A 24,453-nucleotide genomic window follows, 5' to 3' on the forward strand; every position below is an offset into this window, starting at 1 on the left:
TGAGGCTAGCACCATAGCAGCGCTGCCAGTTCCTAAGCCCTTAGCGAGGCAGGGAGAGAGGGGTAAGCCAACACCTTCCGCCAGCTGACCAAGGGAAGTGAGGCTAGACACCAAGGCAGGGGCTGCTGGGTGCTCAGGGCTGGGTCCCAGAGCTCTGCTGGGGGAGGTACGAGGCTTCCCTCTCCATCTCTGGGAATGCAGACAGTTCTCTGTGCAATGGATAAGCAAAAAGGCAAAGGCCGGACTTCCCCAGCTCGCTGCACATGCAATTACTCCTTGCCTATTCCAGGCATTGCCCAAGGCCAGGCCAGCAGCTAACTTCAGGTCCCCAGGCCCCACTGGAAGAGAACATTGCAAGGCCTTTAATTAGCTCGTTCCCTTTTTCCTTGCCCAGTGCTCATATCACCCCCTAACGATGTACAACAGTGATGGTGATGCCCACTGAACTCTCGTCCCGAGATCAACGTCCCACCCACCGCATCCCTCCCCAAACGCCGCCCCGCCATTACCGGGAGTTTTCCCAGAGGCCACGTTGGTATCTGAGTGCGAGCGTGCATGGCTTCTCTTGAGGATCCCTTGGGGGGTTGATGCCTGCCCCTCCGAAAAGCTGGACCTGCGCAAGAGACTCATCCCCCTGCTGCCGCCGCTCGCACCCTGGTCCTCCAAGGAGGAGATGGACTCCGGCTTCTGGGAGCTGCTGGATGAGAACAGGTTGGAACCGCTGCTCTTGTTGCTGTTGGTGGTGCTACTGCTGGCACTGCTCTGGCTGCTACAGGCCCGGCTGCGCCGCCCCAGGTTCCCAATGGCCAGATACTCCGGCCCGTCATTGGCGTCGCTCTGGGTGTCATCCTGGCTACTGGCCCAGGGGTCCTCGCTCTGGCTGGTCACGGTGCTGGTGCTCATCTCGCTGACTGAAGAGAAGGAGTCTCTGGGGGAGGTAAAACTGAGCCGCGAGAGGCCAGGTTGGCCCAGAGGGGATCTGTCCTCAGGCAGCAAGAGGGGTACGTTGTTCAGGGCATTTTCCAGAGGCTGGCTCGTGCTGCTGCACACGGAGGGGCTTGCTGGTCTCCTGTCTGGACAGAGGCAGGAGGGAGAGGTCACACACGAGTGCACAACAGCGCAGACGAGGGCAACAAGCACATGGTTCAACACACCAACAAACCCAGCGCATGAGGACACAGTCAAGACATCGCTGTTTTTATTAAAAATCCCTTCCTCCCCATCACTCCCCTTGGTCTCCCAGACATGTGTTGGAAGCTGAAAACCAAGGCCCATGTCCTCACTGAAGCTTAATTTCCATCCACCGCACTGCGGTGTTATTGCAGGGTTGCTCAGGAAGGCTGGGACATACAGGAACACTGGTTGGCTGTTGTCGGGTGGTGCAGGAGGGCCAGGCACAAAACCTACTTTTATTGTGCAGTAGTTTGGGAAATCCTGGCGTGTTATGGGCAATTGCTCGGGCGGGCAGGGCCCTGCGTGGCCACAGTAGCATAACTTGTAATTAATAAATTAATCTATTAAAATACTAAAATATAAGTTACTAATACCTAATAGGTAACAGGTTTAAAAAAAAAAAAAAACCAAAAACAAAACAAAACAAAAAAACACAGCTTAAGATTTAAAACTGAAATGTAAGAAACCTATGGACTTAGGCCTGTCAGATATTTAGCTTAGCCAAATTAGGCTTTAGGATAAGTTAGCCATGTTATAAAGATACATTAGCATAAGTAAGTTAATAATAAATCTGCTGAGTTTGTGTCTATGTTTGTATGCTGAGGTTTTGAATAATAACTGCTGAGTTTGGATAACTGTATCTAGAAGAGATCAGTAGACACCACAACATGACCGTTGGTAGCTAGGTGAATTGTTCGAGATCTCCTTAAGATAACTGCATGTTACTACAGTGATAATGGGACATAAATGTTAATAAGTTGAAAGAGGAACTATCCAAGTAGCCCAGGGGTTTTCAAACTGGGGGTCGGGACCCCTCGGGGGTCACGAAGTTCTTACATGGGGGGTCGTGAGCTGTCAACCTCCACCCCAAACCCCGCTTTGCCTCCAGCATTTACAATGGCGTTAAATGTATAAAAAAGTGTTTTTAATTTATAAGTGGGGGGGGGTCGCACTCAGAGACTTGCTATGTGAAAGAGGTCACCAGTAAAAAGTTTGAGAGCCACTGAAGTAGCCTATCACGTGACCAGTCCCCTGGTATTATCAGGGTGACAGTCCCAAAGATGGACATAAGGGGGTTTCAGAGTAGCAGCCGTGTTAGTCTGTATCCGCAAAAAGAACAGGAGTCTCTAAGGTGCCACAAGTACTAACAAATTTGTTAGTCTCTAAGGTGCCACAAGTACTCCTGTTCTTTTTATAAGGGGGTTTAACTCTCATGCATATTAATGAGCTTTGGTGGGCATATGCATAACTTCTTCTCAGTACAAGCTGGCAGATGGCTGGAGGTCAGTTTCCTGACCCTCCATAGGAGCCGGCCACTCCATCATTCTTCAGGCTTCCAGCAGGAGATGCGGGTGTTATTGGGAACGTTGGGGCTGGCCGTGGTTTTCTCTGACCATTGCAATCTATGCACAGTTACGTGAATTGGGGTGTTCTATCTGATCTGATTAAATGAGATGCTTGTTTCCTCCATGCGCCTCAGATCTCCAACAATGATGCTAGCCCACCTGGTGGTGTTAGCCCTAATGTTTTAAATACTGGAGGAGCCCTGGACCTCCGACTTTTGTCTAACACTAGAGTTTAAAAGGGGTTATCAATATTAGTCAATCCCATAACCAACAAAGGCTACAGGAGCTTGCAGTAGGGTTGCTCAGGAAGCCTGAGCGACACGCCCATGTTATTGCAGGACTGCAGGGCCTGACTTTTGAGAAAAGAGCTATCCTGCACTATGCACTCTGCAAACAGACCCTGTATGAAAGAGAGTGGGTCACATTCTGAGCATCCCAATTGCAAGCCAGAACACACAACCCCCACTCCTGTTACCTGACATGCTGGTGGAGGCTGGTTGGTGCAGACTGGAGAAGGATCCGAAGTACCTGTGCTGTGTATAGTCCATAGGAGGGATACATACAGAACCAGGGAGGGCCGTCAGGCTTTGACTCTTCGTCACAGGAAATGGGGCCTCACTCCTCCTGAGAAACTGAACAGATGCAGCACTGTTAATAAACCAGCGCTCCAGTGTTAAGCAACAAAGGGAAGCGGACACAGAGCCCTGAAAGCAGCAACTGTGGAGTCAAAGAGGAATCAACGAGCAGTGCCCAGCGTGAGTGCCTGTTACTAACCGGGGAGGACAGCTGCAGCTCTGGTGTCAGGTGGGATGCTGCCAGCTCTCTACTAGAGGGTGAAAAAGCCATAGTAAAAAAGGGAACCAGCCCATTGTTCTCAGTTAAGCAGCAGGTTCCCATGTGGAAACTACCAGGCTCTCAGTGTGATAATCCAGGGCCAGCGGAGGGACCTGACGCGCACACAGCCATCAATCCTGCTGCGCCATCCAGTGGAGAGGACACAGCCACAATTTAATAAACAGTCACCAGGGCTTCTCATCTGGAGACCTCAAAGCTCTTTGCAGAGAACAAGGTGGGGTGGAAGGGGGAGGCACTGTTCATCCTGCTGTACAGACAGGGAAACTAGCAAAGGGGTGAAGTGACCAGCACAAGGCCATAAAGGAAGTCAGTGGCAGCAGAAGCTCAAATAAAACCCAGCTCTCCTGGGCCCTGAGCCCACCCTCTCCCCAACAGGCTGTATACACCAGTACATCTGTGTCCTCCCAGCGGCAGTCCTGGTTCCTGTTACTATGCCAAGATTTGAATGGGTAACACACATCACATCCCACCTGTAATTCCTAGGAAACCCACACATCTAGAACTTCGAGGATATTTTCAGAGGAATGACTGGTTCCTACCACCCGCCACTAAAATGTGGATCTTGGAAGCCAATCAAAACAGGATGTGACCCAGCGCGAGCCCTGAATGTCCAACTTGATTAAACAAAGGCACCCCCATGCCCACTGCACAGGCATCACTCAGACAAGCCAGCTCCTAATCAGCTGTTTCCCATCTCTCTTCTAGCCCCTTCTGCGAGGAACCCAGCCAAGGAGTAAAAACCTTCTCCAAGAGGCTGTGTGCTCTCTGCATGAGACACTGTGCGAGGGAATCACTGCTCAGCAGGGAGAGATGGAGACAAAGCAGGGGCCCTTCTCACCATGGACGTGTCAATCTGAGCCAGAAGTCTGGGGTTGTTCTGCTCCACAGCCTCCAGGCACTGTAACATGGCTGTCACGTGGGCATCACTGAGGAGGAAGGCAGCGTCTGGAAGCAAGCAGCAGCTGAAGGTTGGTCATGCTGGTGAAATCCATGGTACCCCACTGCTGCCGTCGGCAGACAGGGATTTGTGGTGTGATGCAAAGGGGACTGTGCAATTATTTACTACGTGACACTGGAGACAACCTCCTGGTCCCTCCCTGAGCCAGAGCCTTGGCCAGCTCCTTTGCACCAGACAGAACAATTGCAGAACAGCCTTTCTGCTGCCATGCTAGCTAGGAAAAGATGACAATCATCTGGGCAAGATCATATAGGATCAGGAAGAAAGACACCACCGCCCCATGGCAACAGCTGGCCTAGGCAACAGGCAAGGGGTTTTCTCACATGGCTGTACAAGAAGTAACCAGGGCTGGGTATTGCCGGGCCAGTCAGGTTCTCAGAGAGTACCTGGGAAATTGGGTAATCTGGATACAAAGCCAGCTGAAGTCCATGGAAAAAGGGCCAGGGGCAGACACAAAGCCCACTGATATCCATTGGAAAGGTGCCAGTGACTTCAGTGGGCATTGGAACAGGCTTTAAGCTGGTACCCAGGGCTCAGGGTCAGAGTCCCTGGACAAGGCAGCGCTCCAGACCCAGTGGCCAATCCTGAGCTGGGATAATCCTGTTTGATGCTGCTGTTATCCCAAAGCCTTTTGGTTCCTTTGTTTGAATTAGAGCTGGTGGGAAACAGTTTTCCTGTCCTGCCAGAATTTATCATTTAAAACCATTTTCCCCTCTCGAATTGGGAGGAAAAGTCAAAGTCTCCAATTTTTGCAAACCAAAAATCTGAAAAAAAAATGGGATCAGGTCAAAATGTTCCATTTTCTACCTTTATTTTACTTCTCTCTCTCACAGACACCACCCTCCCCATAACAAAATTCGAAACAAGTCATTTTGAGCCAAAAAATGTCAAAATGGGTTCTAGCCCACGAAAGCTTATGCCCAAATAAATGTGTTAGTCTCCAAGGTGCCACAAGGACTCCTGGCTGTTTTTGGTGATACAGACTAACACGGCTACCTGACAATTCTGACACTCTCTTGCAAACAATGCTCAAAATGGGCAATTCACCGAAACTGACCCTTTCCCGTGAAGAGTTTTGGTTCTGATGCATCGGTATTTTCCAACACAAAAGCTTTCCATCAAATACTTCCCAGCCAGCTCTAATTTCAACCTAGACAGACACAGGGTGTCTCAGGAACAAAACCAGACCTTGTATCTCTGCTGCCCCACCTGCTTAGAGGCCGTACCTGGCATTGGACATTGCCAGAAACAGGCTCCTAGACTGCAAGGACCATTGGACTGATCCCTAGCAGTGCTATAAGGAATCCTAATTCCCCACCCCGCCCACATTACACGTTATGGAATCCCCCACACCCTGGCATTCTCTGGGCTACAGAATTTCCTACCCTCCCCCATCCCAGCATTCTATGTGCTACCAAAGCTCTCACATGGCTGGAGAGAAGGGCACGCCTAGATATTCTCAGGGGGGAAGGAGATTGTCTCCACGGTGCTGTTTACCTGAGTAGAATTTCCTGATGTACTGTCTGTTCTCAAGCAGCGGCTTCAGCTGTGCGGAGAGGCAGTGGAACTGCAGACTGTGCTGTAGCCACAGCTCTGCTATGGCTTGATCACCTACACCATCTGCGCTTGGCTGGCCATTCTCGTGCAGGCTGATGAACTGGAAACAGACACCACACACAAGTCAAGTCAGAGAGAGACTAGTGAAAAGAACAGGAGTACTTGTGGCACCTTAGAGACTAACAAATTTATTTGAGCATAAGCTTTCGTGGACTACAGCCCAATTCATCAGATGCATAGAATGGAAAATATAGCAAGAAGACATAGATACATACAGAGAACATGAAAAGATGGAAGTTGCCATACCAGCTCAAAGAGATTAATTAATTAAGATGAGCTATCAGCAGGAGAAAAAAAAAACCTTTTGTTGTGATAATCAAGATGGCCCATTTCAGACAGTTGACAAGAAGGTGTCAAGATTCTTAACGTGGGGAAATAGATTCAATTTGTGTAATGACCCAGCTACTCCCAGTCTCTGTTCAAGCCCAAATTAATGGTATCTAGTTTGCATATTAATTCAAGTTCAGCCGTTTCTCGTTGGAGTCTGTTTTTGAAGCTTTTCTGTTGCAAAATTGCCACCTTTAAGTCTGTTACTGAGTGACCAGAGAGGTTGAAGTGTTCTCCTACTAGTTTTTGAACATTCAAACTAGATTCCATTAATTTGGGCTTGAATAGCGACTGGGAGTGGATGTTTCAGAGAACTCCAAGATCCCTTTGTTGAGTGGTAAAATCTCATTTAGACCCCATCATTGTATATATGTATAGTTGCGATTATGTTTTCCAATGTGCATTACTTTGCATTTTTCAAACTGAATTTCATCTGCCATTTTGTTGCCCAGTCACCCTGTTTTGTGAGATCCCTTTCACTCTTTGCAGTCTGCTTTGAATGTAATTAACTTGAGTAATTTTGTATCATCTGCAAATTTTGCCACCTCACTGTTTACCCCTTTTTCCAGATCATTGATGAATATGTTGAATAGGACTGGTCCCAGTACTGACCCCTGGGGGACACCACTATTTACCCCTCTCCATTCTGAAAACGGACCATTTATTCCTACCCTTCGTTTCCGATCTTTTACCAGTTACTGATCCATGAGAGATCCTTCTCTCTTCTCCCATGACTGCTTACTTTGCTAAAAAGCTTGTCAAAGGCTTTCTGAAAGTCTAAGTACACTCACCCATTGAATCATCCATGCCCATATGTTTGTTGACCCCCACAAAGAATTCTATTAGATTGGTGAGACATAATTTAACTTTACAAAACCCGTGTTGACCCTTCCCCCAACAAATCATGTTCATCTATATTTCTGATTATTCTGTTCTTAGTTTCAACCAATTTCCCTGGTGCTGAAGTAAGGCTGTAATAGCCAGGATCACCTCTGGAGCCTTTTTTAAAAATTGGCGCCACATGAGCTATCCTCCAGTCATCTGGTACAAAAGCTGATTTAAATGCTGGGTTACACACTGCAGTTAGTAGTTCTGCAATTTCATATTTGAGTTCCTTCAGAACTCTTGGGTGATACCATCTGGTCCCGGTGACTTACTATTTGTTCCAAAACTTCCTCTATTGACAGTTCCTCAGATCTGTTACCTAAAAAGAATGGCTCGGGTGTGGGAACCTCCCTCACATCCTCTGCAGTGAAGACTGATGCAAATAATTCACTTAGTTTCTTTGCAATGGCCTTGTCTTCCTTGAGTCCACTGTTAGCATCTCTACTCTCCTGTGGCCTCACTGATTGTTTAGCAGGCTTCCCGCTTCTGATGTACTTACAAAATTTTGCTGTTAGTTTTTGGGTCTCTGGCTAGTTGCTCTTCAAATTCTTTTTTTGGCCGGCCTCATTATACTTTTATACTTGACTGGCCAGAGTTTACGCCCCGTTCTTGGCCTGTTCCAAGGCCTAGTTTTGCCACTTAGCAACAGCATCATCAGAAATGATGAAGTGTCCCTGATCTGAACAGTGGTATGGTCCGATTGCTGTAGCCCATTCCCCCAGTGCTTATCCCCATCTCTCAGCACGTTTGGTCCCAGTTGAGGCCGCATGCTCTTTGGAGAAAGGACATGGTCTTTTGTCTATCAAGAGCTATGCAGATTAGCCCAGCCATATTTGTGACCTCAAAGCACGTGACACTGTTTTAGGTTTTGTATGAAGAGTTTAGGACAAAGCGGGGGCAATTAGTGAAGGAGTTGCAAACGACACTGAGGAATGAGAGACCAAAAACCTGTTTCTCATAGACCACATGTCAGCCATGGTCTTGGATCGAACACTGCCAAGCCTTCTGGGATGCAGCTTGTACAGGATACGAGGCTGCATACTTCTGATCATCCCCCTTAGTTTAAGGGGCACTGAATTCACTCACCAATTAAACATGATAGAGGGATTATAACAAAATGTCTCCTCCCTCAATCTGTCAAAGCAAGACAAGAGGATCACCCCAATGAAGCGAACGGCATTTGGGGCTGTATAAGTAGGGGCACTGCCAGCAGATCGAGGGACGTGATCATTCCCCTCTATTAGACATTGGTGAGGCCTCATCTGGAGTACTGTGTCCACTTTTGGGCCCCACACTACAAGAAGGAAGTGGAAAAATTGGAAAGATTCCAGCGGAGGGCAAGAAAAATGATTAGGGGGCTGGAGCACATGACTTATGAGGAGAGACTGAGGGAACTGGGATTGTTTAGTCTGCAGAAGAGAAGAATGAGGGGGGATTTGATAGCTGCTTTCAACTACCTGAAGGGGGGTTCCAAAGAGGATGGAGCTCGGCTGTTCTCAGTGGTAGGAGATGACAGAACAAGGAGTAATGGTCTCAAGTTGCAGTGGAGGAGGTTTAGGTTGGATATTAGGAAAAACTTTTTCACTAGAAGGGTGGTGAAGCACTGGAATGGGTTACCTAGGGAGGTGGTGGAATCTCCTTCCTTGGAGGTTTTTAAGGTCAGGCTTGACAAAGCCCTGGCAGGGATGATTTAGTTGGGGTTGATCCTGCTTTGAGCAGGGGACTAGATGACCTCCTGAGGTCCCTTCCAACCCTGATATTCTATGAACTCCCCTGCCAGGGTGTCTCAGCTGCTCCATGGCAGGCAAGCTGAAGCCTAACGCTTCAGTCACTCAGTTAATCGTGAGAACCAATCTGTGCACCCTAGTCGTGCTTTGCTGGCCAGGGAAAGCAGCAGCCTTGAGATCTCCAAGCCAGCTCCGTCCTCCAATCCCAACCCCGCCAGAACTCACTTTCTCCACGTGATGAGCAGAATGCGGGCTCAGCCGGCGGATGTCTTTCACAAACTGCCAGTAATCCTTCTGCCTGCAGTACACCTGCCCGGAAAACACACAGTTAGACTCCGCCTGATAAACCCCACCACAACGCTGACAGGTGCTGAGCGACCCATGCAGTTAATGCAACCTTCGGCAGCCTCTCGTGAGGTCGCCGCACCGCTTAGCTGACAGCACAGTGAGTCACTCGCAGGCGCTGATATGGGGAGAGAGAAGAAGGGTGGCCCAGTGGTTAGGGCATTAGGAGACCTGGATTCAATTCCCAACTCTGTCACAGACTTCCTTGCGTGACCTTGCAAGTCTCTCTGTGCCTCCGTTCCCCATCTGTAACATGGGGATAATACACTGCCCTGCCTCACAGGTATGTGGGGAGCATAAACTCATTAACCCTTTCCTAACACATGCAGGATGTGAATGAGTCAACCATGCCAGTAGGACACCCAGTGCTTTCAGTGCCAGCACATTCCACTGAACAACTGCGGAGTAACTTCGCATTTCCCACCCCTGGGGTGCAATAATCTGCTCTGGGAGACACAGGGCAGGAGATGAGCAGTGGGGCCCGGGATCTGCATGACCCTAGAGCCAGCTCTCAGGCCCCACTGCAAACATGCTGCTCTGGGGGGAAGTGGTGAGCAGCTTACTGAACTACACCTCCCTCTGCCTGCTCTTGCAACTAACCATTCCTCACACAGCCGGCCACAGGAGCAATTCGCAGGCTGCAGGAGCAGCGCACTGGTACTCTCTGTGTCTCACCTTGCAACACAGCCCAAAGGGGCCCCTGAAGAACCATCAGTGGACGTCCCCTGGCACTCAGCAGCCAGAAGCCTTTTTGCAAACAGGCACAGGGAGCAACAAAACGAGAAAAGAAAAGAAAAAAAAGGAAAAGAGAAAGCGAAAGAGCAAGAGGCCGTAAAAAGAGAGGAAGAATATGGACAGGAAAAAAGCCAAAGCATAGCAATTGCATGGCGGCCTGGTGTGAAGGGGAGAGGGTTATTCATTAATTCACTGCCATAGGGCCCAACAAAAGGAGGAGGCTGGCAATTAGCGCCTGCACTGCTGCTCAAAACCCAGGTGCCAAACGCCCTGCCGGACGCACCCCCTGCCCTGCCAGACAGAAAAGGAACAGCCCAGCTGTGCACCGATTTTCAAGGGGCAGAAGCTTGCAGGAGGAAAGCAGTTGGAGGAGAGGACTGGCAGTGAAGAGGTGAACGCAAGACCTTGCACAGATCCCACCTATTTGCAGGTTCAGCTGGGAGCCTGGGCATATTTGACCCTTAGCACAGTGAAAGCGAAACAAAGCGCAATCCAAGCTGGGAGGACAGAGCCGTGCAGAGTCTGGCAAAGCGGGAGACAGGAAGTTTTGCCCAGCCAAGCGGGCTCATCACAGTAATGACCTTGTTGGCCCCATGCAGCACCAAGGTGACACCGCTCTCCATTGCTTTAGTGCGGATCACCGTTCTGCCCATTGGGAAAGCAGCGTGGGTTTGAGGCTGCAGCATGAGAAAGGTGAGGCAGTGTGGGGAATGTGCCAAATAAATCCTTCTCTCCACTCCAGCCCCAGATACCTCTCAGCTTCAGGGTGTCAGAATGCATGGGGCAGAGAGGATTCACGCGTAAAATCAGACCTTTCTCCCCCTTACCTCTGCCTGGTTACTTAATGACCACCATCACCACCTGCTTCATGCTTCTGTGCTCTACTGCGCAACGCAGGGGAAGGGCTACCGTTAAGGCTGAGACCTATGTCTTAAAGGGACAGCGTCCCATCCCGTTGCAACACGACCATGGTTAATTTAAATGGTGAGCTTTCGTGACAGGAAGGAGGGAAATGAGGATGTTGACTCCTCTGGACTAAAGTGGAACTTGGCTCCCCCACGCCAGCCCTGGGACCACAATTGTGCGACTGAATCAGAATCACTCCCCACAGGCTCGTGAGTACAACACTCTCGTAAAGTCCCAACCTAGCAGAGCTAGTGGGCTTGGTTGCTCAGAGGCAGCGGGAAATGTTCCCAGATTCCAGCTGCTTTGAAGGTAAAGCAGATCTGGGAACAGGGACATTTGAATGGCGTTTGCCGGGTTGAGTTGCACGCTTGCCTCTCCTCACTTGTTCTCTTGACATTTTTGCCGAGTTCAACATTGCATAAGTCACTGTTATCAGTATTCTCTTTCTTAACAGCAGCACAAACTGGGAAGAACTTTCTGATCAGACAGCAGTGCAAAAGGAGTCTAACTTCAGGGAGGGGCAGAGGCCAACACAAAAACATCCTGGCAAACAAAGCAGCAGAGATTTTGTGTCTTCTAACACTGCAAGTCACCAACGGCCTCTCCTGCACTGCTAAGGAAGCAGGCTTGAAATTTAATGCAGCCTGCTGCTAGGATGGCGTATTTCGTTTGCTCTCAGTTGAGGTCTGTCTCAGCTTTCTTCAGAGAGCCTATCCCATTTTATTAGTTATGCTTCTTGTTAAAGATCAACTACAAAGGGAATATTTTTTTGTTCATGCCATGTGCTACTGCTTTATAAGGTACAAAAGTGGCCTCAGTATTTCTCCCCCCCCCCCCAAACAATAACGTTTTCCCTGTGCCTATTAATATCAAAAACATCAATTGTTTTCTTCCCTGGGGTTTTATTCTTTTTTTTTTTGGGGGGGGGGGGGGAGAACTAGAGTATTAGGGTGAGAGTTTTCAGCCCTGGAGACAGAATTTTTATTGTATATACAATAAAAATATATATCCCTCAGGGCTGAGAAAACTCCCACCCTAGTTCTCAAGTGTGGATGCGTGTAGATATAATTTCTTTTCAGTTGGAAGCCAGTATGTGGGGTCACTGTTGAATCATTCCTAGAAAGCTCTTCTCCCCTTGTGTGTCAGGAGTCTGAATGAAACAAGTGTGAACAGAAAACAATGTGTTAGAGAGTCAGATTCAACACCCCCTCCCCAGCTACTATCCATTCAGTCTCTTGTGATGTCACAATCCCACTAGTTCTCCAAGGAGCTCTCCAGCTGGAAAGTCAAGACCTGATACTTCTAATAACAAAAAACAAATGGGAAAAGAACCTTCTTGGTAAATAATAAAAGCAGCAAAAAAAAAAGGGGGGGGGCACTTGCTCATGCTAAGTAGATCTAACATCTAAACTGCTCACAGACCCTTGGGCATGAACAACCTCCTATGCATTGAAAGCGTTCAGTTATTCCCACTGGGTAATCAATGAATAACATGATCTATCTGAAGTGTGTTTCCTAAAGACAAGTACTGTGCATCTAGCACAAACCAAGAGCCAGTAGGTTATTTCTAGGCTTGCTGATAATCCACCCAAGTTCATTTGCACCTGTGCCAATAGGGGGCAAATTTTCAAGTAGAAACTACCGGAGGGTGGAAATGATAAACAGAGGGGGAGCCAGTCTCAGGGCTCTGTCTGAATGCAAAGAATCTTTTTTGGGGCAGGGGCAAGGAGGGAGAGAAGAGGCTGGCTTTAGGGCAGCAGTGCTAAAGGGAATGGATCCATAAAAGCCAGGGGTTCTCAATCTTTTTCTTTCTGAGGCCCACTCCAACAGGCTATAAAAACTCCATGGCCCACCTGTGCCAAAACTACTGGTTTTCTCCGTATAAAAGCCAGGGCTGGCGTTAGGGGGTAACAAGCAGGGCAATTGCTTGGGGCCACAGGGCCCCCCCCCGGGAAGCTAAGTTGCTCAGACTTCGGCCTCGCTGGCAGGGCTCAGGGCCCCAGGCTTCAGCACCATGCAGTGGGGCTTTGGCTTTCTGCTGGCCCTGCTTGGAGAACCCCCTGAAACCTGCTCACAGTCCCCCAGGACCACTGATATAAGCAACAGCAGCCAGGAAGCAGTGAGTGCAAAACAAGAGAAATCAAGTTTGTGTGAAGCATGGATGCAGGAGTCAGACTGATTTATTATCTCAATAATCAAGACCGTTAAGGAATAGGGCTTCTCCTTCCAGACCAGGCTAAGAAGCCGCAACCCTGCCCAAGACCCCACATTTCAGCTCCATGTTAGCAGACTGCCTCATTACAAATTCAGCATGGTCATTGCTGGGGGATCCAACAGGCAGAAAGAAATGGGTGGGTGGGGCCAGGCAGCTTCTCACAGCAGAGATCACCAATGCTTAGCAAAATGTGGCACGAAATGATAGGAGAGGTGAAGTGACAGGCAAGCGGACTGGCACTCAAATCCAATAGCTGCAGGAGTTTTCCCTAGTGTGATGAAGCCTGAGGCAAGACCATTCCCTGGGTTGATGGCTGCCTATGTTCATACTGACAATTTACCCACATGCGAGGATTTCACTGCATTGTACAAATATTAACCCTCCCTATCCCCGTCCGAGCAGGGCAGGATCATCACGGGAAATCTGAGGCCCAAAGAGAGGAAATTACTTGCCCAAGGTCAAACAGCAAATCAGTGGCAGAGCTGGGGATAAAAACCCAGGAGTCCTGACTTCCCGTCCTGCTGCAGAAAACTATCTCCCCATTAGAGCTTTAGCCCCAGCAAACTTGATGCTAATAAAGCCATCAGCCTGCTGCTTCAATGCAAATAAGGCTCACTACAGATCAGCTCACTCGTGGTTTCCAGAAGTCATGCACCAAAGGATTCTCTCGGTAACCAAAGCGCCACCTGTTAGAACAGCAACATGGTGATAAATGCCAGATTGCCCCACATGCCAAACCCTACCTTATCGTGGATGAGCCCGTGATAGAGGATGCCGTGCATATCCCTGCACAGCCGCTCCAAGCCGCCATACTTAGACCAGACGTTCGGGTTGTTGCTGGACACTAATCCCTCGACGGTGGTCTTCAAATTGCCCAGCAGTTTCCAATGCTCCTTTCTGCACATGCAAAAGAACACACCATGCCCGTTAGTTCCCCTCAAATCGATCAACCATACAGTGATCAAAAGTTTAGTGGCCTGACAACAGAATTAAATGCTGCCCAAGTGGGCCTTGGTGAAGTTAAAACCTTTGGGTAGGAGATCTAGAAGCCAGCATGGCATGGGCATCTGTACACACACTGCTGGGCTGTAGGCCTCCTGCCCGAGGGTTTTAAATTCACTAGACTCTAGCTAGTATATTGACTGTTCCACTCATGAGTATGCCAGCACAGGCTACTGAGTGCAAGACACTGCAGGCTTGGAGGGGATCAATACAACAGAGCACTGCATAAGAAAGATGGATGCCAAAGCTGACTCAGATTCCATCTGTGCTGGGTCATGTTAGCATGCTCCCTCCCTTAAATACTGATGCTATATACAGATCTCAGCCCTGCGTGCAACCCTCAACGCAATCTAGTGCTTGAGCACTTCCAGGGGGGAGACACTGTCTCTTCTTCACAGAAACACCATGAGAGAGGAGTTCAAGATGGTATCTGCTGATCATTCAAAGGATATGCAAGTGTTATGGTCATTTCTTAATCCAACTCCAGGATCAGGTGACTAAAACATCATAATTATACAGTTAAATAGAAGATTGGTAGGCTAAGTCCAGCCCTACTGTAAGGACAATATCAAGAGCAGCTCTCACAGTCCCTAAGTTCTGTATTGAGTCCAAGTCGAGATTTTTTTTTTTTTTTTTTTTTAACTTTTTAAAGAAATTGTGTTCCAGTCCGGGTCAATGTAAGCCACACATCTTGGGTAACTTACTACTTCCCTTCTCACAAACACTGAGCACCTCATCATCCCATGGAAGGCAGGAAATCATCATACCCCCATTTTACAGATGAGGAAGTGGGGACGGGGAGGTAACAGAAGTTGGCCATGGTCATGCAGGAAGTTCGGGAATGGAACCCAGGTGGCTTGACACCTAGATCCCCAGCATTACCCACTAGACAACACTGCCTGAGAAATATAAATCCCTAAGTAAACAAGAGATAACTATTGAGGAATATTTGCTTAATGCATAAAAAACTAAATAAAAAGACTAGTCCCAAAGGCTCAATCAATTCACATTTAGCCCTAAAATTATATTCTGTAAAAGCAATCTTTCATAGAACGATACACCAGCAGAAATGCTGCCACAGACATTTTAGAAACCCCAACAAACATCCCTGCAGTGTTTGTAACTGACGCGTTACAGCACAGTGCTAGTGTGAGACTCTAAAAGTGAAACTGACCAGAAACTAGCCATGAAGTGATTATCTATTCTCACTGCCCAAGCTGATTAAAATGTAAAAAGGGGAAAAGAAGGACAAATAACGAAAAATAAATTAGATTTCTAAAATGCTTCCATTTTTAATGTAAGGCAGTATTTGCAGCATAGATATGGACACCTGTTTTTAAAATGTAAAATAAGACTGATATTTGAACCTTTGAAAATATTTTTTTCTCGGCCACAAATAGTGTCTTTGTTGGAACTATTACATTATTATCTCAATACTGGTTATGTTTACAGTGAATCAGCAGATGAGAGAAGCACTCAGCTCTCTTCCAGGCCTTCTCTGACAACCCCACAATTTGTAGTTGTTTATTGCCAGTTTAAATTGCTGAGAGGGCCTATTCATTTTGCCAAGGGCATTTGATAAGGAAAGGAACAGCACATTAACTCAGTGACAGTACAGTAATTCATCAAGAATTAAGGGCAGGACCAGTTGCTTCTCAAAGACATGCAAAATAACAAGCTAACACAGCACGTAGTGTGCATGTTAATGCACTCAGAGCTTCAAGGTTTCCTACTGGCAGTATTTCATGTTTCAGGGTGCAAGCTGATGGTGTTTGGGAGGCAGGACGGCATTCTAGCCCACCCATAAAGCGTATAGAGCTCCACAACTCCCCAAACGCCTCAGATCTGTGCCCGTGCCAGAGGCAGGACATTAGTCTAACCAGACCAATAGTCTGAGTTGGCACAGGAATGCCTATGCACAAGATACGGTTACTAAATAGTACACGACACACAGACAAGTCCAGCAACTTGAGTGCGCACACAGCGTTTGCTCCCAGACCCCGACTTTGCACTAGATCCTCCTTGGCAGCCAAGCTGCCTTAGGAGCAGCCTAGTTGTCAGACAGTTTAGCCACGGCTTCCAAACACCATTAAAAGAAAACCGGGCCTAACTCAGCTGGGACTGTGGGGAGAGAGACGAATTCTAAACCAGATTCCAGGGCCAGCCTCCTTCTTTGGATTCGAACTGGTTGGCTCATTTAGAGACAGTAAAAAGCTTAACGAGTCTTGAGTCCACCAACCCATTCTTCTAAATTTACACAGAAATTTCTGTCTCGACACACACCAGGTGAGCCTACTTTGCATACTGACAGGGGAAGGGAGCAGAGGCCCTCTGGGCACAGATCTGTGCTAACCTAGCAGCTGCATCCGTTAAGCGCTGTCACCTGATCAGCTCCTCTCTGGGACATTTCCAGGACTCAGTCAGATTGGGGAAGTGAGAGTGAAAGCACAGCCAGAGCCTGAATTTAGATCTTAGAGTTCGTGATTCCAGGAAACTCCCTTTTAGTTATTATTATTGTGCTATAAATGTCTCCAACACATGCATATTGCAGAGGTGTGTCCGCTACACATCAGAGCCTTGGGAAGGTGTGTAAACCCCATGCCCTTGTTATGCAAACCTGCCTTGGCACATCCTCTCCAAAGGTAAAACAACTGCATTCCAACACAGAGGAGTCACTGTTCTCTGCTAACACAGAATTAGTCCTTGGGAGTTTGGGAGTTGTTTTGTTTAAAGCACTGTGTCAATGAACCAATCAGCTGAACAAAAACAGATGTAAAGGGAAAGGTAGGAAGTTATTTGGTAGAAAGAAGAAAGAGAAATAGACATTAAAAATATCTCTGATCTAGTAACAATTTTACAGTATAGCACTTTTCATCCCAAAGGATCCCAGAGCACGTCACAAGCTAGACATGCAAGAATCTTCACTCATCATTGAAAATGCAGCCACCTCTGGGGTGAGACGTGTCATCTCTGTAACAGCACACAGCAACTCTGCACTACAGTTTAAGATAAGAAATTAAAAATTCTACACCCCACTGCAGGTGCAGGGGGAATTCAGAGAGGCAGAACTGAGCTACCCACATTGGAGTTTGGTCTGGACCTACAGGATAACACTCCTAACTTCTGTAAAGACTGCAGTGTGGGAGATTTGCTTCAGAGTCTCATTTGCTGAGCCTGGCAGGAAGGCCTGGGGAGCATTGAAGTGATTGAGCGCTTCCCCATTTGAATGGGTTTCCACTCAGCCACTCTCCAGCACCCCCCTCTGACAGATGCTCAGAGGAGCACCAATAGGCACCAGAGAAAACTAAGCCCAGCCCTAATGGGCCAAGGGCATGGGGAATTGAAATAACCCCAGAAAATTCCCAGGGGACTCCCAGCCCTCAGAAAAAAAGCTACCTACTTACTGAAAGAGCGAGGGGAACTTTACCCAGGTCACATTTCAGGAGAGGTCTTTCCCCTTTAGAAATCACGTCACGTTTAATACATATTTTGTAATCAAGTAAAACACAGCTAGCCATGCTCCCCAGGCAAACAGCTGAGCACTTCTGCAGAGACTCATACAGTCTGCTCTCAGCTCAGCCTGCTCCTGAAATGGTTTGTTTGTGCAGCTGTAGCCTGCTGTCAGGGTAACTGGTGTGTTCTCACAAACAGTGAAGGTGACTTGGAGTGAGCAGGAGGGGAGAAAGGAGACTGAGCTGGAAGAATGGCTCATTCAATCAATACCAGAAAAGCAAACCGATTTCTCAGAGCTGCAAAAGCATTCCAACCAAATCTGGGAAATGACACATAAGAAAGTAATGTCAGGTTATCTAGGCAAGACTCCTGGTGTGAATGATCTCACTCCAGAAAGGGAGGGGTAGGACAGGGAGGCAATGATACAGGTTTGATACCAGGAAGCAGGTCACTGGACTTTGGTCTGTCTGCAGCCAGCAGTGCTGACTATTTGTATACAGTACTAGGACACTGCCACAGTGACTAAAGACATGTTCCTACCCTGAAGGGCTTCCTACTTACACGTCACAAGACGATGGCACACAGGGCACAGAGTGGGATATACACAACAGAACAAACAACTGGGGGCCAAATTCTTAGCCTGTGTAAACTGGTGAAGTTTCATTCAAGTCAGAGCTACGCTGATTTACCGCACCTGAGGATATAGCTCAAGATGTTTAAGGAAAGGCTGGATTCTTATTTCCAGAGCACCTGAGGTGTACACAGCAGATGTGTGATGGGTTCTGTCACAGAGACCCCCTTGGGACTGCCATCTGATGTGCTGAAACTACCTCTGGGCCCGTTTTCTTTGCCAGCTTGGGACTTCAGAACCCTGCCTTGTTGAGCCAAACATGCTAACCTGCGGCAACACAGACCCTGGGTCTGAACCATGCCCCCAAAGCAGCAGACTTAACTGAAAACAGCTCAGCATGTACTTCTATCTCCAGCACCCAGACACCCAGCTCCCAATGGGATCCAAACCCCAAATAAATCCGTTTTACTCTGAATAAAGCTTATACAGGGTAAACGCAAACTGTCCGCCCTCTATAACACTGATAGAGAGATATGCACAGCTGTTTGTTCCCACAGGAATTAATCACTTACTCTGGGTTAATTAATAAACAAAAGTGATTTTATTAAGTATAAAAAGTAGGATTTAAGTGGTTTCAAGTAATAACAGACAGAACAAAGTAAGTTACTAAGCAAAATAAAACAAAACACGCAAGTCTAAGCCTAATACATTAAGAAATTGAATACAGGTAAATCTCACCCTTAGAGATGTTCCAATAAGCTTCTTTCACAGACTACACTCCTTCCTAGTCTGGGCCCAATCCTTGTTAATTCCAGCTCAGGTGGTAACTAGGGGATTTCTCATGACTGGCCACCCCCTTTGTTCTGTTCCACCCCCTTTTATAGCTTTGGCACAAGACGGGAAACTTTTGTCTCTCTGGATCCTCACCCCTCCTTCTAAATGGAAAAGCACCAGGTTTAAGATGGATTCCAGTATCATGGGACATGTTCACATGTCCTGTGAGACCCCAAGCCTCCATTCTTCCTGGGCTGACTTGCATGGCCCCAGGAAGATTTGCAAGTAAACAGAGCCATTCACAACCTATTGTCCTAGTCAATGGGAGCCATCAAGATTCCAAGCCACTATTAATGGCCCACACTTTGCATAATTACAATATGACTTCAGAGTTATATTTCATATTTCTAGTTTTAGATACAAGAATGATACATACACACAAATAGGATGAACACTCAGTAGATTATAAGCTTTGTAATGATACCTTACAAGAGACCTTTTGCATTAAGCATATTCCAGTTACATTATATTCATACTCAAGTATATTTCCATAAACATATGGAGTGCAATGTCACAAGATGATCAGCTAATTAGAATGGGTATTTTTCTAACAGCTCATTGTTACAGCCCTGGCTAAATTCCCCCTTGGGGACACACGCCAGGCTGCTGTACTGGACCCAATCTTTGGCTCCTGTGTGCTTCCAGGCCCAACTGGTCTGAGCAGCACCAAGATGTTGTCTCTAAGGCTTTGTCTACAGCCGTGTTGCTAAAAGTCGGGCAGTGTAGCCACTGTTTGTCGGCACTTTTGCCAACAAAATATTTCCACCTCCACTGAGCGGTTAATTACAAATATGAGGAAAGATCTGTAACAAATCAGAGTCTCCTCCATCCAGGGAAAGGCAGAAAAGCGGTACAGCACTACAGAACAATCATCACAACCTCTTTCATGCAACCCTGTATTATCTTATCAGCATATCGTTATTTAGGTAGTTAATTAGATGTGCACCCTGCTTCACAAAACAAAGGCATATTCCCTGGCCAAAAGATTGGCCAGTCTAAGAACCCAGTCCTGCAATCTGATGAGTGTGAATGGACCCTTACACCAAGGGAGTTTGCACATACAAGTCTCTTTGTACAATTAGAGCTTAGGGACAAGGACCGTAAGATGACATGGTCACACACATGGAGGCTATGCTCACAAAAAAGCAGGGGAATGCAAGAGCGATTTCCTCAAATGATCGGGAATGATAAAAGACGACTCGGGAAAAAGCAACAAGAAAAAACTGCCTGACCCTGGCAGAAATGGCATCACGCTACGTCACGACCTGCCACTGGCTGACAAATGGACCCAGGGGATCAAACCCCGAACCGCATGTAGCCCTCTTCTGCGTGGATCATACTAACTTAGACAAACACCTCAAAGCTCTCCTTAAAAAAAAAAAAAAAAAAACCACACACACATTGGCAACACTTGTACAGCTTGTCACACACACAGACTCTCAGTGACTGGAACAGCTATAGCTTACATACGCAACCTTGAATTGAATTTCAAGAAGAGACTTGAAAGAGGGCTTCTGACAGATGGGGTCAGGAAGACAGTGTTAAATACATCTCTAATACAGGCTGAAAAGAAACCAGCCACAAAATGTTAGTGTCTCCAGAGTAGCAAGTTTCACTGGGCATTTCAATGAGTTACTTGAAGTATGTAATTTATAAAGGGGTGCGGTCAGGCTGGTTCAGCCCTGATGACCGAGCCTGGACACCCAGGTTCCTAGCTGGTGCATTATCGTCAGTAATAAAGATTGTGACAGCCAGAGGCCACACTGAGTCACATCTGTGCCCTCCCGTGGCGACCAGTAGGGTTTCACAGGGGTAACTGAGGCCAGAATCCAGCCCTGCAGCTGGAACTCAGTCAACAATGCTGTTTGATGATGCAGGAGTCAGCACAGAATCTGACTCGCTGACCCAGGGCTAAGCTGGATAACGCAGAGCTAGAAGGAGCAAAAACTTATTTTTGTCAATGAAGCCAGCATAGTGACTCAGAACACACTCATGAAGCTGTGGTGCTGAGTAAAGAAGGATTTTTTTAAAACAGTTAAAGTTTCAAAGTAGAAATTTTAAACTAGGTTAAATCAGAGGCATACATTTCCTTTAAGCAACACAATAAGGGGAATCTCGCAAGTACATAGCTGCTCGAACACTGTTCTCTGCCTGGGGAAGTCATTTGATCTGTCTTGACACATTTCAGCGATCAGTTTTTAGGTACGGGGATCATTTGTGGGCACTGCTATGGGACAACACCATGTTCACTGTCACTTTGTCTCAACTTTAAAGGTGATCTGCAAATCAATTATTGAACAGTGTGTTTTGAACTCTGTCGTCTAGGAAACCAAACTGCAAACACAGGAAGTTTTTGTGGGTCATGCTGCCTGTGCCTCACATAGGCATGGCACTTCCGGGAAAGGGGCGTGGAGAAGCAGACTTCTGTCATGTTATTTATAGCAACAGGGAGCAGCAAAAAAAGTCAAAGAAAATCTATTCTCCTCAGCTCAGGAAACAGGCTTGTGCAGGACCAGTCAGAGAGAGCAGAGAAGGCCCGCTGGGAAATTATGCCACAGATCTGCTGGCACCGTACCTCTGATACTCAAATTGGTAGTGACGCTGGAAGCACCATGTGCTCTGGACTTTATCTGCAAACACAGCACACACATCTGCTGCTCAACACTTCATTCGCAAAAGCCCTTTTCCCATACTAGCACAACTGGTGTCTCCAGAAATTACAGACTAAATGCTTTGTTTTTCCTTTGCAAGTAGTTTCATTGTTTCAGGGTGACTTTGGGGCTGGTACAAAATGCCAGCCTGACAGCTCTGGGGCCTGATGTTCTCCCCGTACCTCAGAAGAGACACTATCATACGACAAACCTTCTGCACCACCCCCATAAGGCTTAATCACGAGCTGCAAGAAATCACCTAGGAAAGAGAGGGGAGCCCTTTCTCCATGGCCAATTCAGTCCTTGATTTCCCCTTGAGGCACCCCGCAAGGAGTAACACAACCGGTGCAAGCTGTGGTTTTGGTGACATGGACAACTGTGTAGTAGACCCAAACTCACACCAGGATCCCTGGACTGAGACGCCAGCTCACAGGAGTTTCTGGAACGTATTGTTTGTTAGAACAAATATTTCAATAATCCCATGCAATCAAACAACCCCATCAACAGACCAGCACAGCATTAACCTAGTTAGATTATAAACTCTTTAGGGCAGGAACCATCTCTGTTATATTTTGTACAGCGCCTAGCACAATGGGCCTTTCAGGGGCCACCACAATCATGATCTGCAACCCTATATAATAACAAACAGGGACTGAGGAGAACAAAGTAGCAAGGAAAGCGATTGCAGTTTCAAGCCTCCAACAAGATCTTAGGAAGGGGAAAAAATGCAGAAAGCCCTTTGGCTGTTTCCTTTTTAAATCACCAACATGACACTGAGAGAAGAGGGAGTGTACAGAACACATGTTCTTAGCCTCTTTGTTCAAATAAAACCCAGAACAATTCTTGCTGGGAAGTGGCTGTCAAGTGGTCCAAGTAACCTTCCCCCTGCCATGAAATTTCTGGAAGCAAGCAGCCAGCCAAAGGCAGAGACTGGCTTTCCATGCTGTTCTCGTAATATTAGCTGTCTCCTTGCCCCCCACCGGCTTCCCCTTTAGGATTCTCTCTCTGAGCCCTGTTATTCCCCTTGCCACTTCTTTGTGACACAGAAGTTTAACAAAACATCTGCACATTTAACTCTCAACACTACACCATTTATCAATGGTCTCCAATGACATGGCTGGATCATTTAGATAGAACATCGGCTCCATACCCCAAGGCACTGTGAGTACCATTTCACCGACTGGCTAAAGGAGAGCATCGTCCTTCATCCTGCTCTTTAAGGTGACATCTCCATTGAAAGCAACAGAGGGTCCTGTGGCACCTTTGAGACTAACAGAAGTACTGGGAGCATAAGCTTTCGTGGGTAAGAACCTCACTTCTTCTGAGGTGAAAGCTTATGCTCCCAGTACTTCTGTTAGTCTCAAAGGTGCCACAGGACCCTCTGTTGCTTTTTACAGATTCAGACTAACACGGCTACCCCTCTGATACTATCTCCATTGAAGTCTTTGCTCTCTTCTCTCCTCAGGGACGAAAGGAGAAAAAAGCAGGCACAAGATCACCCTCGTCTGCTGGCCTCAACCTAATAGGTCTATGACCCTTGGCAGGATGCTGAACCTAGCAAAACCTTCTCCCTCCGCCTGAAATATCAAGCATGTACCATATTCAACAACCACATCAAATGCAATGACAGGTATTTAGAAGCGGAGACTTGGAATCATTAGCAAAGAGTGGGATGCTGCTGCACAAGGCACATACCAGAATCCTGCCTAGCACATACCATTGCATGTACATTCACAGTTAAGCAAACAATGGAGCGAGCCACCACAGCACTGGCTCCAGAGGAGACAATGCCCTCTTCTTTCGATGGGGACTGACGTGAACTCTGGGGTGTCCACCATGGCATTATTTGTAGTTCCTCCCCAGTCACATGCACCTGCTTTCGAGGACTCATAACCGTCCCAAGGAAAAAAGAAGAACAGGAGTACTTGTGGCACCTTAGAGACTAACAAATTTATTAGAGCATAAGCTTTCGTGGACTACAGCCCACTTCTTCAGGTCCCAAGGAGAATCACAATGCTGCACTGTGATGCATCTCTTTATCTATATATTTCTAACATAGCATTTGGGGATTGCTAGATCACCCATTTATTCCACAGCATGGGAATTCGCCACTTCAGGATCTGAGCTTTCATTAGAAGCAAGAAATGTTGTTTCTGTCTCTCCTGGTCAGGGAGAAAACTCAGAAAAACCTGAATCAAATGCAATCAATATATTCCGGAGTGTCTTCCGGAATCTCCTGGAAGTGTGAAACAATAGCTCAGAGATGTGGGAACAGCCCCATTCATCTCAATGGGTTAACTCCCAAACCTAGATTACAGTTTAAATGGCAACAGTTAATTTTTTCACTGCTGATAAACCCATTAGTTGGATGTCTCTGCTAATGTTATCAGAAACTACCTCCAAACACTTTCCCCAGATGCCACAGCCTCAACTGTCCCCTACATATCCACTAACGCATCTGTCAATCTCTATTACCCAGCTCTGCATTGCCAATACAAAACTCAATGGTACCATGGGGACTGGGTTGACCAAATGGAATTTATTATCAAAGGAAATAATGCAGAAGGCTTTGTGTATCTGACTGATGAGATTAATCATTGTCATTTCTTACATTAAAAGCCTACATTATTTTAACTTAACTACCAGTGTATGGCACCACAGTGCTGCAGAATCAAGGTCCAACTTACAGCTGAACACAGGAGGCCTTGCTCCCACAAGTATTTAGGTTACAGTTAAGGATTTATTTTAAACATCTAAAATAGGCAACATTCCCAAGCAACACGACCAGTTACCAGGGACAGAACGAGACGTAATCCAAAAAAAACAAGACTCTGACCAGAGACTGGAAATGAG

General features: G+C 47.1%; 2 protein-coding genes across 11 annotated transcripts in view; one reads left to right on the forward strand and one right to left on the reverse strand.

Annotated features, from left to right (window-relative positions):
* Window positions 1-24,453, forward strand: part of FYTTD1 (forty-two-three domain containing 1) — a 208,279-nt gene that overhangs the window by 156,525 nt on the left and 27,301 nt on the right. The gene's annotated exons all lie outside the window — the stretch shown is intronic.
* Window positions 1-24,453, reverse strand: part of RUBCN (rubicon autophagy regulator) — a 60,143-nt gene that overhangs the window by 29,293 nt on the left and 6,397 nt on the right. For 9 of the 10 annotated variants that reach the window (XM_065557563.1, XM_065557566.1, XM_065557569.1 and 6 more), the window contains 6 exons: window positions 13,833-13,986; window positions 9,114-9,197; window positions 5,830-5,989; window positions 4,213-4,319; window positions 2,995-3,151; window positions 510-1,073 (listed from right to left, as the gene is read on the reverse strand). In XM_065557563.1, the coding sequence (XP_065413635.1) occupies window positions 510-1,073; window positions 2,995-3,151; window positions 4,213-4,319; window positions 5,830-5,989; window positions 9,114-9,197; window positions 13,833-13,986 (1,226 nt within the window). Of the gene's footprint in view, window positions 1-509; window positions 1,074-2,994; window positions 3,152-4,212; window positions 4,320-5,829; window positions 5,990-9,113; window positions 9,198-10,795; window positions 11,470-13,832; window positions 13,987-24,453 lie in introns of those variants that run through there. The other variant, XM_065557573.1, reaches the window with a different exon arrangement.

The sequence above is a fragment of the Chrysemys picta genome, chromosome 9, assembly GCF_011386835.1.
Source record: "Chrysemys picta bellii isolate R12L10 chromosome 9, ASM1138683v2, whole genome shotgun sequence".
Taxonomy (NCBI): domain Eukaryota; kingdom Metazoa; phylum Chordata; order Testudines; family Emydidae; genus Chrysemys; species Chrysemys picta.